This window comes from Capra hircus, chromosome 14 (assembly GCF_001704415.2).
Source record: "Capra hircus breed San Clemente chromosome 14, ASM170441v1, whole genome shotgun sequence".
Classification (NCBI taxonomy): Eukaryota; Metazoa; Chordata; class Mammalia; order Artiodactyla; family Bovidae; genus Capra; species Capra hircus.
Genome location: NC_030821.1, coordinates 22,809,202 through 22,824,709, shown reverse-complemented (window position 1 = coordinate 22,824,709; position 15,508 = coordinate 22,809,202). Strand labels below are relative to the sequence as shown.

The 15,508-nt window shown below is 39.7% G+C and overlaps 2 protein-coding genes across 2 annotated transcripts in view; one reads left to right on the top strand and one right to left on the bottom strand.

Moving 5' to 3' along the window:
• ZFPM2 (zinc finger protein, FOG family member 2) overlaps window positions 1-947 on the bottom strand; it is a 526,755-nt gene extending 525,808 nt beyond the window's left edge. Inside the window, exon 1 of the mRNA XM_018058339.1 lies at window positions 650-947. Within this exon, the coding sequence (XP_017913828.1) occupies window positions 650-689 (40 nt within the window). The 5' untranslated portion in view covers window positions 690-947. The remainder of the gene's footprint in view (window positions 1-649) is intronic.
• Window positions 889-15,480, top strand: LOC106502852. Its single transcript, XM_018058086.1, has 4 exons — window positions 889-892; window positions 1,152-2,270; window positions 3,832-3,911; window positions 15,453-15,480. Exons 1-2 carry the CDS (start codon window positions 889-891, stop codon window positions 1,970-1,972), a joined length of 825 nt encoding a protein of 274 aa, XP_017913575.1. The 3' UTR covers window positions 1,973-2,270; window positions 3,832-3,911; window positions 15,453-15,480.

Sequence of the window (15,508 nt, the reverse complement as noted above, 5' to 3'; positions counted from 1 at the left end):
GAGCCCCCGGCCAGATCCGCCCGCGCCAGCCCCGCGCCCGCAGGGCGGAGGCGCACGGCTGCCAGCGGCCGAGGCGCGAACTTTTACACCTACTTTTTGTTTCGCTTCGGCTGTGGCGTGGCTCTGGCACCGCCCCGGATCGGGACCCAGACACTGATTTTCCACCGCCTGGGGACGTGGCCTCCCTCGCCCCGAGGTCTCCAACAGTTGTTTCGGAGAACTAAGTTCTCACTCTGGGTACTAAAAAAAAAAAGTGGTCCCCAAGAGTAGCAGCCCGTCCAACGCAACAACAATGACCACAACCACACTGGTAACAACCTCCTGAGTGAGTTGGAGCTACCCAGCCAGGCTCCAGGCGAAAACGCAGCGCTAAGTGCGCGCGAGGGGTCAGAATTAAAAAGGACCCCGAGGGCGAAGGCTGAGCCGGGCCAGGAGCGGGCTGTTCCTCGCAGCCTCTTCCTCGCCCGGCGGTCGGGCTGTCCGTCTGTCTGTGCGCGACTAGCTGTCCCTCCAGCTGCTCGAAGTTTGACAAATCCCGGGCAGCGGGAGCGGATTTCCCCGAGTCTCCCTCCCCTCCTTTTCCCGCCCCGCGCGCGCCCCCCGCCCCAGAAATAATCCCACTAACTCTCGGCCCCGCGTGCAAACTTACGTTTGATCTGCCGGGGTTTGCTCTGCTTTCGCCGGGACATTTCGGCGGCGGCCGCTGCCCCCGGGGCTCCCGCGGTGCCCGCGGTAGGGGCTGCCGCTCCCTCGGCTCCCGCCGCCGCCGCCGCCGCCGCCGCCGCCGCCGGCCGGGCTCGGGCCGCCGCCGGCCGAACTCCAGGTGCTCCGGGCACGCGGGATTCCGGGCGCTGGGCTCCTCCGGGAGCCGCGGATCCACGTTTGGAGATGAGCAGGCAAATGACGAGGGGGAGAGAGAGAGAGAGAGGGAGAGAGAGAGAGAGAGAGAGAGAGAGAGAGAGAGAGAGAGAGAGAGAGGAGAGCAGAGGAGAGGAGAGGAGAGGAGAGCAGAGGAGAGGAGAGGAGAGGAGAGGGGGGCAAAGAGTGTGACAGGAGAGCGGGGAGGGGGGGAGTGGGAGAGCGCCGGGGTGGGGGTGGGGGGAGAAGGGGAATTTTCTAACGGAGGAACCGGGAGTGAGAAAAGGGGCAAGGGGGGGGCGGGAAAGGAGTGCGAGCGGAGGGGAGAGGGGAAGCGAGGGGGCGGAAGGCGCGCGAGGAGGCGCGCTCGCTCTCCCCGCTCTCGGCGGCTCGCGGGGCACAGACGCCGCCGTTCCGGGCCGCGCAGCTCTCGCTCTGCCGCGGGAGGTGGCGAGGCGCGGGAGGGAAGGAGGGGCGCGCCGGGGCTGTGGGGAGGGGGGACTATTCCATCAGCGGACGGAGGATTGGCTGCATCCAAAGCCAGTCCGGATGCAAACTAGGGCCCTGGCCTGGTGGCGTGGGGTGCAAGGGGAGCGCGGCGGGGGGTTGGGGGGCGGATAGAAAGCGGCGTGGGGAGGGCTTGGAGAGGGGCCACCGTCTGCAGTTGTCACCGCGGCAGCTCGGGGCTTTTGCCCAGACCACCCCCGCCTCCTCTTCCTGGCAACTTCTTTCTATAGCCCCCTCTCGGATGGAGCCCCCACCCCCATCCCCCCCTCAACTCCTCTCTCTCACGCCTCGTCTGTCCAGCGGGGCACAAAGAAATCTCAGTCTCTCCATAAACTTTGTGCTTCCAGTTAATGTCGCCCCTCCCCTAGCCCCCACCCCGCCCTTCCAGCCCTTTTGCCAGGAAGGCTTAGGCCACTGGCAGAATCCTCTTCGAGAGCCAGCTGATCACAAATGCCAACTGTGTGTCTTGGGGCCGGTTAAGTCCCTCTCATCTGCCCAGGCTCTCCGGAGACCGGTTCATGGCTCTCAAGGTTCCCCGGAGACCGCTGCGGACACGGACCATCCCCACCCCCACCCCCTCACTTGGCCCGCAAGGATGAGATGCTGAACAGCGTCCTAAAAGTGCTCTTTCTCACCTCGAGTTTTCATTTTAAGGTTGTAAAAATTCCGAATTTTGAGACAGGCAGATATTTTTCTCACATCAGAAAGGAGGACCACTAACTAGGTGATTAACTCTTCTGGGAAATGAACCGTCTCTAATCAGAATACTAACTTTTCGAGGAAGTCTGTGGAAGTTCTGAAGTCCCACCCTAGCCCCATAATATTTCATTCTTTTAGTTCTTCTGCCACAGGGAAGCAGCCAGCGACTAATAAAAGATTTGATCTTGCCATAATTTCCCAAGCAGGTAAGACCCAATAACTATTTCATGGTTCTTTAGCTTTTAAAGTTTTGTTTCATTATTATTCAATTATTGTGTGTGTAGTATGTCGGAAACTGCAAGCCAAAAGAACACATTTTGAAGTGATTTGCATAGTTATTATTTTGGCCAAGTTAAGCTGCATGAGGCTAGCTTTAGTTTCTCATAGTTTCATGTACACTGAGTTTTAAATATATTCTCCCAGGTTGACTTGAAGGAGCCTCTATCTAAGAGACAGTGGAACTGGCTGCTTTATGTAATCAGTATTTACTAATAAACTCCACTGCAGTTAACATGTATCCAACCAGATACTGCCGACTTTTCCCCCCAGGTTGTGAGATCATCCATTCTGATCTGAAATCGTGCCCCCCTTTGTTTGGTTGACTAACATCCCGGTGAGCCCCGCCAAACTCCACACGCTAAAAGGGTCTGGAGGTCAGCAGAGAGCTTGGGCTGATTGAGCATAATGCGGGCTCCTCAGTGTGCAGGAGGCACTGTAATCAGTGTCATTTATAACCCCATCAGGACATCTTCTGGAAGGTGTAAAGAGTTGCCCTGTGAAAGGTATGGCTGAGAGAATCTTAATACAGAGCTGAAGACCAACTGTGAATTTTATTACATTACCATTAGTACTATTACCATAGAGGTTGTAAGAATACATGGTTCTTAGCAGTGGAAATGCACTAAGTGACAAAGTCCCTCCCTTGAAGAACCAACAAATTAAAGCCGTAAGTACCATGAAAAGCAGGGTCATTTGTGTTGGTGTTGTGGAATGAATAATCAGACAGAACTACAGATTTTTGCCTCCTTAATTTCCAATTCATTACAATTAAATTGGTATACATAGAACTGAATTATTATATATTATGGCTTCTAAAGATCTTTTTACAAAACTGGCTGAATTTTTTTATATCGCCCGAAAGGAATGCCCATTGGAATAAGATACCATAACAGTTAGTGTTTCCTTTGGCATTTGAAATGGTTAAATATGCAAAGCAAGAGAGAAACAAATAAATCTCAACTAAATACTCACTTTAAAAGCTGAAAGGAGCAAAAGTCAGAGAATTCAAGGCAAGATTGATAAGATAACCTGATTACAGTATTAGAAAAATAGATATATTAGTTTAGTCAACATGAATGAATTAAACTAAGGAATACTATTACATTTTGTGTTTCCTCATCATTTTAATGAGAATGTTAATGATATTTAAAGTTTAATTTTTCTTTTTCTCATTTAATTCACTAAGGTTATAAAATAAAATGACAGCAAAACCTATAAGCAATTATCTCTGTCCAAATGGATATAGCAGCTCCAAACCACAGCTACATGACTATCAAACAATGATTATGAAAACCACAATTGAGAAAAGCATCAGAGAATGATATTGCAAAACCACAGCAACAAATGTGTCTGCGATATTGAAAACCACAATTCACAACTAATACCCTGTGTATTGCAAATTACTATTTAACTATAAATGTGAAAATGTATAAGTAACAGCACAAAATAATTTCTCATTTACTTAAAAATGAATTATTCATTTTCTAGACTCGCTGATTTCATCTCTGCATAACGGTTCATTTTGAAAAGTTTCTTTTTTCAAAGACAAATCATTTTAAATCACATAGGTAAGTTACTTTAAAAGCAGAAAATATGCAACTTTTAATAACATTTCCTCAAATGTTAAAAGAATTGATCTGAAACCCATCTGAAATAAAGAAACATCTACTTCAGTCTAGCTTTCTTCATAAAATTTTTCAGGAGCAAAAAGGGTTGGAGTGGAAACTGTTTATAGGAAAAAAAAAGCTTTAAGTATCTATTACACCTTCAACGAGAACATAATTTTATTTTCTTAAATCATCGTTTTAGCTAGAAAATATACACCTGACAATAATGTGAGTTGCCAATACCAAAAATACTTTAATATGCAAACCAAATGTTTATTCACAAGTGAATAAAAGAATGTTATTTGTAAGTTTATAGAGTTTCCAGATTTAGCAAATTAAAATACAGGATGCCCAGTTAAATTTTAACTTCAAATAAGCAACAATACATTTTTTTAGGGTAAGTATGTTCCATGCATTGTTTGGTACATACTTATCCTAAAAAATAATCATTGCTTATCTGAAAGTCATATTTAACTGGGCATCCTGTATTTTATCTGGCAAACTTACAAGTTTTCACAAATTTGTGGTTTTTTATAATATTGTTTATAGAAAGGTAGGGAAACTCTACAGTATTTCCTGTAGATATAGATATACTTTATTCTTGAACATCATTTTATTTAGGGAAGGCAATGTAGAAGAAGTAAATTTCTATACAAAAATTCTTTATTTGGCACAGTACCGAAAGGTGCTGTCCGGGTAAATGGATTGCATTCATGTCTGTCTCACTCTTGCATTTGTTTTTAAAATGTGTTTTTTTCCTCTGAGGGATCAACAAATTGATAAAGCAACCTCCCAGGCCACATCTTATTTGGCAGCTAGCTGCCTCCTTTATTATGGGAATAAACAATATTCAAAAGCTTCAGAAAGACTTAATTTTTTGCCCTTGTATCCTCACCAGAAATTGAATACAGTTTATCTGCCTTGATTTAAGATTGTGACACTGAATTGAACAAGAATGCAGTATGAAAATAGTGTTTAGTGTTTGTGTATCTTTATAATTTCAGCAGTTTAAAAATAAAAATCAACAAATTCATCTAAATGGTATTCCTATGTTATAACTATGAAAAGGACTGTTTGTTTACTTGCAAAGGAGGCAAGAGCTTTGAAAACATTCAGTCAATCTAGATCTGAGGTTTAATTTGGTCTTCGTGTAGACAGTCAATGCGCTTGATAGAAGTATACATGTATAAAAATTTACTAAAGGGCAGGTCTATTTAATTAATGAATTCATTGAATTTTCAAAAAAAAAATCTGTGAAAAAGATCTCTGAACCCATATGGGTTAAGAATGGCTGTTCTCTTCATGTGTAAAATTTTATGATGCACTGAAAACAAAAATTTGAATGATTTAAGTTTTTATTCTTTGCAATCATCCTTTATGTCCAAATTACTATTCTGATAGAGGAAAATCATAGGATGAACTCTATTACAAAAAAATGTATTTGTTGCTAAGTCTGCATAGCACAACTCCAATTACAAAATAAATATTGAAATAGTAACGCGTCAATTTTAGTAAACGTCTGCTGACTTTGCCTCCCTAGTATCCATTCCTTCTTCTGGTAATAGTGCTGTGACATCTTTTGAAGGACCACTCCTCCACACCTTCTCTTTGGTCATCTAATGCAAGTGTGACCTTCCCCAGTCCCCCAATCCCTGACCAGTCAGAATATTTCATTTGCTTATCTGTGGTGATTGGCTCAGTGATTCAAATTGTTTCTATAGGAGTCAGCCCTGCCTGGAACTTTATCCTAAAACCACTGAGGAAAGGGTGCTGATATTCTGCTGGGATTGCTATCCTGGAAGAATGCTGTTGTTGTTGTTCTTTAGTTGCTAAGTCATGTCCAACTTGTTTGTGACCCCATGAACTGTAGCCCGCCAGGCTCCATCACTCAGAGATAAAGAATATGCCTACCAAGCAGGAGATGAGGGTTCAATCCCTGTGTCAGGAAGGTTCCTGAAGAGGGAAATGGCAACCCACTACATTATTCTTGCCTGGGATATCCCTATGGACCCTGGAAGAATGCAAATTTAATATTGCTTTTGGCCATCGTTGGTGGAAGAATATGTTTTAGAGAACTAATTCTGTCTTATCTTGTCTCAGGATCTGAGTTTTTAGAAATCCAAACCAAGACACACATCAACATTCCAATATTATTATTATTATTTTATTTTTGGTTCTATCAGTACTACCTATATATCTACATAGACAAGAGAGTCTTGGTCATTTCCATTATATTGTATCTTTATCTATTTAACTAGGCTAATCTCTCTACACCTTTGCAGTCTTAGTATAGATACCATTTTTCACAGGAAGACCTCCCTGACCTCCCAAGTCTGAGTGAGATACCTCTTCTCAGTTAGTTCCATAACCTTTTTTGACTATCACTTGTTGCATTGTATTATATTGGCAGTTTAATTACATATAAATTAAATCCTAACCAGCTCCCTCCCTATCATAATACACCTAGCTAGATAGTTTGTGAGGGCAAGAAATACATCTGTCTTCAGAACTGCATCCCCATGCTGGACACATAGAAGGTCTTAACATAATTACTGAAAGAAAAAGTAAGGTTAGAATTATCTTGTTTTATCTGGGCCCTCTTACAGTCCCCAGTCTGCATCCACATAGGCACAGGTGCAAAGAGTGGCAGCCATGTTTGTACAACATGACTCCGTGCTCCTGATTACAGATGCTTGGACCAAAGGGAGTGCCTGCCTCAAATATGACCAATCAAATTTCTCCCCCAGGGATCTAGAGTTAGTATCAAGAGTTTCATCTTTGCAAGGGCTAATCTCTTAAATGAATGAAAAATGAAATGAATGATGAATTTCATAATGAATGAAATTATGGCATGGTTCCCACCATGTGAACAGAGTAACACCAATAGTTTGCCAGTAGAGAGAAAAAGAAATAAACGGTAAGAGAACTGGGAATATGTAATGGTATCCCATGTCCTGTTCCAGTCCCTTCATAGGCTTCTGCCCTTGACATCACTGAGACACTTATGTGTCCTTAAAAAAAATTCCTCCCCATCTTTCTTTTTAAAGTTATTTTTGGCCTAAATTTGCATTAGTTGATTCCTGTTACATTCAAGCCGAAAGACAAAATTAGTAACCCATGACTTTAGTTCACTTAACTATTCAATAGCCCTCTTTATCCACAGTTTTTACTCTGTGGTTTGTTACCAGTGGCCAGCCATGATCCCAAAATATTAAATGGAAAATTTCAGAAAAAAGGAAATTCATAAGTTTTTAATCGGGTGCCGTTTTGAGTAGCATGGTGAAATATCATTCCAACCTACTTCATTCCTTCCCCCCACCCCTGCCACATGAATCATCCTTTTGTTCAGAGAATCCCACCAGTTAGTCACTTAGTAATCATCTTAGTTATCAAATCAAATGCCATAGTATCATGGTGCTTGTGTTCAAGTCACCCTTATTTTTGGTATTACTGGCTCCAAAGGGCAAAAATAGTGATGCTCAAATTCAGATGTGCCAAAGAGAAACTTTAAGGTGCTTCCTTTAGGTGAAATGGTGAAAGTTCTCAGTTTAATGAAGAAAAAAATTGTATGCTAAAATTGCTAAGATCTCCAGTAAGAAGGAATCCTCTGTCCCTGAATTGTGAAGAAAGAAAAAAGAAATTCATGTTAGTTTTTCTGTTGCACCTCAAACTGCAAATGTTATGAGCAGAGTGCAGGGTCAGTACTTAGTTATGACAGAAAAGGCACTGTATTTGTACACCCAAGATATTTTGAGAGAGAGACCACATTCGCATAGCTTTTATTACTGTCTATTATAATCATTCTGTTTCATTTTATTGTTATTACGCTCTTGCTGTGCCTAATTTATAAATAAATTTTATTATAGATACGTATGTATAGAAAGTGCTTCCTTGGTGGCTCAGCTGATAAAGAATCTGCCTGCAATGCAGGAGACCTGGGTTCGATCCCTGGGCTGGGAAGATCCCCTGGAGAAGGGAATGGCTATGTATTCCAGTATTCTTGCCTAGAGAATTTCATGGGTAGAGGAGCCTGGCATGCTACAGTTCATGTGATCACAAAGAGTTGGACACCAGTGAGTGACTAACATACACATGTATAAGAAAGAACAGTATATGTAGAGCTCTATAGTATCCCACGTTTCAGCCATTCACTGGGATCCTGGAATTTATCCCCCACAGATAAGGGGGGACCAGTGTATTTAGAAATAACAAATTAACTGAATTTTCTATTTTCCTATAGAAAGTATTGTATTAGTCTGAGTTCTTCAGAGAAACAGAACCAATAGTATACACACAGAGAGATGACAGGAAATTGACTCACAGTAGTAGAGGCTGAGAAGTTCCCGAATCTTCAGCTGACCAGGGAGAGTCTGAATTTGAATGTCTGAGAACCGGGCGAGCCGATGGTAAAAGTTCCAGTCAGAGTACTAGTCTGAGGGCAGGAGGAGACCCATGTTCCAGCTGCGAAACCATCAGGCAGAAAGGGAATTCTCACTTACTCTGCCTTTTTGTTCTAATCAGTTCATCAATGGATTGGACAGGGCCTACCCATGTTGAGGAGGGCAATCTGCTTCACTCAGTCTGCCAACTCAAATGTTAATCTCATCTGAAAACACACTCATGGACACTTCCAGATTTTTTTTTTTTTTTTAACCAAATCTCTGGGCAATCAGTGGCCTGTCACGTTGGCACAAAAAATTAACCATCATCAACACTTTCAATGATATTTTTCCCAAAGCAACTTTGAAATGGCAAAGAACATTCTTAGAAATGTTAAGTGGGAAATCTACACTTTTCACATAGATAAATAAGGATGTTATCAATTACTGATTTGGGGCATTCACTTCAACCAAGGGTAAATCTTGGAGAAAAGGTAGCGTTTTCAAATTCAGAGTTCCTCGAGGGCATGATAACTGATTGACATGCCCCTCTATAAGCTTCCTGATTACATCTATTTTGTACCCAGATGTCTGATTTTATTTTCGACTTTACTTTGCCACATTTGAATAACCATCTAACAGATTACCTTGCACATAAATTTTATGAATGTTGCTATAATTTGCATGAATTATGTTTATACTTCTGTGGTAGATTTTATTTTCCAACCTATAACTTTTGCCATAAATTCCTAAATGCAAAAGAAGAAATTAAACAGCTTCTTGAGAACATTTGCTGTGTGTATAGACTTAATCAAATCACTTATCTTTGCTTTTATCTACTTGTCAAAGTGTATTAAAATAATGCATTAGGAGTGGATGTAGGGTGAACTGAAGATGTAGGATTATGAATAACCATGCTAGGGCATACTGATAATGAAATCATCTAAAAGAAGCTGGAAAGGATAATTATATCACTTTTTAAATGTATCTTATAATAAAAATTAAGCTATATGACTAATATACTTCTTTAAAAACTATTTTTATTTTGATTAAACAAATAGATGTACATAGCTTTAAGGGTCAAATAGATTTTCAAGGCTTATAATAAAAATTAGCAGTTGCTTGTCCTATTTAACAGCCCAGTGACAATTCCTGCTCTTAAAGGTATAATCACTGTCAAATCTTTTTAGCTAATTCTCTTGATGCTCATCTCATATTTCTAAATAACATGCTTTACTACTTTAAAACAATTATTGGTTTAGATATTATTGAATATATCACCATCTACTCTAAAGATATGAAGATATAATGGCTTTATATACCCATAATATACACATTATTCAAAATTTTTGGTAATTAAAAAGTTTATAGTTTATTAACAGTCTATATAGGCTATGATGATTACATTTTCTTTTGACCTCTTTTTTTTTCCTGAAGTTAATAATTATTTTCTTTGTCATTTTCTCAGTTTTTCATGACCTATTACTACTTTATCCCAAAATTATTAGCCAATATAATACTGTCCAGTATGTTATTACATCAGTACATTCAAAGACATTAATTAGCAGGTCATTTTCTGCCCACCCCTCCCGCCCCCCCCCCCCCGGCCTCCGCCATGCAGTTGTCCTCCTTATAATCTTTCATCCTTTTGCTCAGTGCAGTTCAATCACTCAGTCGTGTCCGACTCTTTGTAACCCCATGAATCACAGCACGCCAGGCCTCCCTGTCCATCACCAACTCCCGGAGTTCACTCAGACTCACGTCCATCGAGTCCGTGATGCCATCCAGCCATCTCATTCTCTCTCGTCCCCTTCTCCTCCTGCCCCCAATCCCTCCCACCATCAGAGTCTTTTCCAATGAGTCAACTCTTTGCAAGAGGTGGCCAAAGTACTGGAGTTTCAGCTTTAGCTTCATTCCTTCCAAAGAAATCCCGGGGCTGATCTCCTTTAGAATGGAATGGTTGGATCTCCTTGCAGTCCAAGGGACTCTCCAGAGTCTTCTCCAACACCACACTTCAAAAGCATCAATTCTTCAACACTCAGCTTTCTTCACAGTCCAACTCTCACATCCATACATGACCACTAGAGAAACCATAGCCTTGACTAGATGGACTTTGCTGGCAAAGTAATATCTCTGCTTTTGAATATGCTATCTAGGTTGGTCATAACTTTCCTTCCAAGGAGTAAGCGTCTTTTAATTTCATGGCTGCAGTCACCATCTGCAGTGATTTTGGAGCTCAAAAAAATAAAGTCTGATACTGTTTCCCCGTCTATTTGCCATGAAGTGATGCGACCAGATGCCATGATCTTCGTTTTCTGAATGTTGAGCTTTAAGCCAACTTTTTCACTCTCCTCTTTCACTCTCATCAAGAGGCTTTTTAGTTCCTCTTCACTTTCTGCCATAAGGGTGGTGTCATCTGCATATCTAAGGTTATTGATATTTCTCCTGGCAATCTTGATTCTAGCTTGTGCTTTTCCAGTCCAGCGTTTCTCATGATGTACTCTGCATATAAGTTAAAGAAGCAGGGTGACAATATACAGCCTTACGTACTCCTTTTCCTATTTGCTCAATTCTAGACTAATTGCCTTCTGTAACTAAAACTTCCTTTTCATCATCCCCTGAGAATTCTCTTAATTTTGTCATGTATTATATTCTAGATTTCCTGAATACTGTGTAGTCCTCTTTCATGGTTTATTGCCCCCCTTTTTTCTTTCTTTCTTTCTCTCCCTGTCTCCGTCCCCACCTCCCTTCCTTGCTTTCATTTTCCTTCTTGTTCTTTTTGTTGCTGATTTAGAATAAATTTCCTGTAGGTTCCTGAGACAATTTATATACAAGGTATGTTTTTTAATATTTTTGCAAGACTAAAGAATATATATATATTTTTTTAATTCTACTCTCATATATGACATATACAGTCTTCCCAGGTAGTTCCTAGTGGTAAAGAACTCTCCTGCCATTGCAGGAGACTTAAGAGACTCAAATTTGGTCGCTGGATCAGGATGATCCCCTGGAGAAGGCAATGGCTACTCTTTCCAGTATTCTTGCCTGGAGAATTCTATGGACAGAGGAGCCTGGTGGGTGATGGTCCATGGGGTCACAGAGAGTCAGGTACGACTGAAGCAACCTAACATACATGACATATAGATTGAGAGATTGTAGAATTCTATGGTGCAAATTATTTTTCATGAATTTTTTTCTTTTATTTTTCCAGTTTTATTGAAATATAATTTATATATCACTTTATATAATTTTAGAAATATGATTTGATACATTTATATATTATTAAATATATAACATATATAGTGTATAACCTAACATATATATTTATATATAATGTATATATAAATATATACCATATATCATTAAATATATACCAGGGGCTTCCCTGGTAACTCACCTACTAAAGAATTTTACCTGTAATGCAAGGGACCCTGTTTTGATCCCTGGGTCAGGAAGATCCCCTGGAGAAGGGAGAGGCTATTCATTCCAATTTACTTGGGCTTCCCTGGCGGCTCAGACAGTAAAGAATCCACCTGCAATGTAGGAGATCTGGGTTTGATCCCTGGGTTGGGAAGATCCCCTGGAGAAGGGAATGGCTACCCATTCCAGTATTCTTGCCTGGAGAATTCCAGAGAGGAGCCTGGCAGGCTACAGTCTGTGGGGTTGCAAAGAGTCATACAAGACTGAGCAACTTTCAGTAGAACAGATTGTTAAATGATTATCACAATGGAGTTGGTTAACACCACCATCATTTCACATAATTACTTTGTATATTTATGTTTCTATGTGGTGAGAACATTTTAAGATTTAGCAACTTTCAAATATGGTATGCTGCTGCTGCTGCTGCTAAGTCGCTTCAGTCGTGTCCAACTCTGTGCAACCCCATGGACAGCAGCCCATGAAACTCCTCTGTCCACGGGATTTTCTAGGCAAGAATATGGAGTAGGTTGCCATTTCCTTCTCCACAAATATGGTATAGAAAATTATTAACTACAGTTACCATGCTGTACATTAAATTCTCAGGACTGACTTACTGTATGATTGGAAATTTGTACCCTGGAATCAACATCTCATTTCTTCCACTCCCTGCTGCTGCTGCTGCTGCGAAGTTGCTTCAGTTGTGTCCGACTCTGTGCGACCCCATAGATGGCAGCCCACCAGGCTCCTCCGTCCCTGGGATTCTCCAGGCAAGAACACTGGAGTGGGTTACCATTTCCTTCTCCAGTGCATGAAAGTGAAAAGTCAAAGTGAAGTGCTCCATCGTGTCCGCCTCTTAGTGACCTCATGGACTGCAGCCCACCAGGCTCCTCAGTCCATGGGATTTTCCACCTCCACTCCCTACCCTATTGCAAACACCATTCTACTCTGAGCTCAGCATTTTAAAGTTCCACATATAAATAATATCATACAGTGTTTGCATTTTTCTGTCTGACTTACTTCACTTAACATAATGCTCTCAAGTTTCATACATGTTGTCTCAACTGGAAGGATTTCTTTCTTTCTCAGGTCGAGTAATATTTATAACTGAATATTCTTAACTTATTAATTCACCAGTAGACAGATGCTTATATTGTTTTTATATCTTGGCTACTGGGAATAGTATGGCAATGAACATGGAATGTGTATATTTAAGATCCTTATTTTATTTCCTTTGAATATATACCCAGAAGTGGGATTGCTGTGTTACATGGTAGTTTTATTTTAATTTTTTGAGGAACATCATACTATTTTCCATGTTACATTTTACATTTCCAATTTACATTTTCATCTGTAGTATACAAGGATTCCCTTTTCTCCACATCTTTACCAACATTTTTTAGTCTCTTGTTTTTTTATATACAGCCATTTTAACACTGAAGTGCTATCTCATTATGGTTTCATTTCCTTGATGATTAGTTATGTTAAGAATCTTTACAAGTGCTTTTCCCTCCGTCTTTGAAAAAATGTCTGCTCAGGTCCTCTGTCCATTTTTTATTAGATGTTTCTTTTATGCCACTGAGTTGTAAGAGTTCCTTATATTTTTCATTATTAACCCCTAATCAGATTGATGTTTTGCAAATAATTTCTTCTGTTCTGTAGGTTGCCTTTTCATTTTATTGATCATTCCTTTTGCTGTGCAAAAGCTTTTTACTTTGATGTAGTTCAGTTTATTTATTTTTACTTTTGTTATTTGTGCATTTGATGACATATCCAGCTGATTGTGGCCAAGACCAATATCCAGGACCTTTCCCTCTGTTTTCTCCTAGTAGTTTCACTCTTTCAGATCATATATTTAAGTCTATAATTTATTTCAAATTAATTTTTAAGTGGTGTAGAAAGGGGGCCAGTTTCATTCTTTTGCATGTGATTGTACACTTCTCAGTACCATTTATGAAAGAGACTATCTTTTCTCCATTGAGTATCTCTTGTCAAATATTAGTGAAGCTAAATATGAGAATTAATTTCTGAGCTCTAGATTCTGTTCTATTGGTTTATATGTCTTTTTATGTCAGTACCATATTGTTTTGATTATGATAGCTTTGAAATATAGTTTAAAATCAGGAAGTGTGATCTTTCACCCTTGTTGTATTTTCTCAGAAATGCTTTGGGTGTCTGGGGTCTTTTGTGGCTCCATATGAATTTTTAAATTATTTTTCTTTTTTAGTGAAAAATGTCATTGGAATTTTGATATGAGTTGCACTGAATCTATAGATGGTTTGAATAGTATGGATATCTTTAAAATATCAATTCCTCCAATTCATGATCATGGGATAGCTTTCCATTTATTTTTGTCTTTAATTTCTTGCATCGTCTTATAAACATCAGAATGCAGATATTTCATTTTCCTTGGTTAAATTTTTCCTAAGTGTTTTAAGATGCTATTTTAAATGGCATTGTTCTCTTATGGTCTTTCTCAGATGGTTCATTGTTAGTGTTTAGAAACACAACTGACCTTTGTATATTACTCTTATGTACTAAAACTACTGAATTCATTTATTAGGTCTAACAGTTTTGGGGACCCTTTGGTATTTTTCTAAATATAAGATCATATCACCTGCAACAGGGCAATTTAACTTCTCTTCCTTATTGATTTGGATGTCTTTTATTTTGTTTTCTTCCCCAATTATTCTGGCTAGGACTTTCAATAGGTAGAATAGGAGTGTTAACAGTGGGCATCCTTGTCTTGTTCTTGATATTTGAGGAAAAGCTTTTAACCTTTCGCCACTGAGTATGATGCTATTTGGGGGCTTGTCACATATAGACTTTATTATGTTGAGATGTGTTCCTTCTATATTCAATTTCTGGAGTGTTTATAATGAAAGAATACTGGATTTTGTCAAAATTTTTTTTGCATCTATTGAGATGTTAATATAATTTTAGTATTGCATTCCATCAGTGTGGTGGATCACATTGATCACTTTGTGTATGTTGAACCATCCTTGAATCTCAGGGATAAATTGCATTTGTTCACAGTGTATGATCCTGTTAGTGTGTGTTCAATTTGGTTTGCTAATACATTGTTGAGAATTTTTACATCTCTATGCATGTGGAATATCAGCCTGTAGTTTTCTTGTAGTATCCTTATATGCCTTATATGTCAGAATAATGCTGGTCTTGTAAAACAAGTTTGGAAAATCTCACCTCCTTTTAAATTTTTCTAAAGAGATAATGTTAATTTAATTAAAATTAAATTAATAGAAATGTTAATTTCCATAGTTGAGAAATTTCCAGGTTTTCTGTTGTTATTGATTTCTAGTTTTATTCCATTGTGATAAAGACATACTTGGTATAATTTCAATCTTCTTAAAGGAATGATTGGCAATAGTTCTTCTTTAAATATTGAATAAAATTCACCAGTGAAACCATCTCATCCTGGGCTTTTTTTGTTTGTTTGGAGATTTTTGATTATGTGATCTCCTGACTAGTAATTGGTCTGTTCATATTTTCAATATCTTTATGATTCAGACTTGGTAGGTTGTATGTGTCTAAGAATTTGTTACTTTTAGGTTAACCAACTTATTGGCATATGATTATTTACAAGTAGTCACTTATGATCTTTTCCTTTTCTGTGAAATCATTTGTAATGTGTCCTTTTTCATCTCTGATTTTATTTGAGTCTTCTCTCTTTTTTTTCTTTTCTTAGGACTTCCCTGGTGGCTCAGATGGTAAAGCATCTGCCTACAATGTGGGAGACCCTGG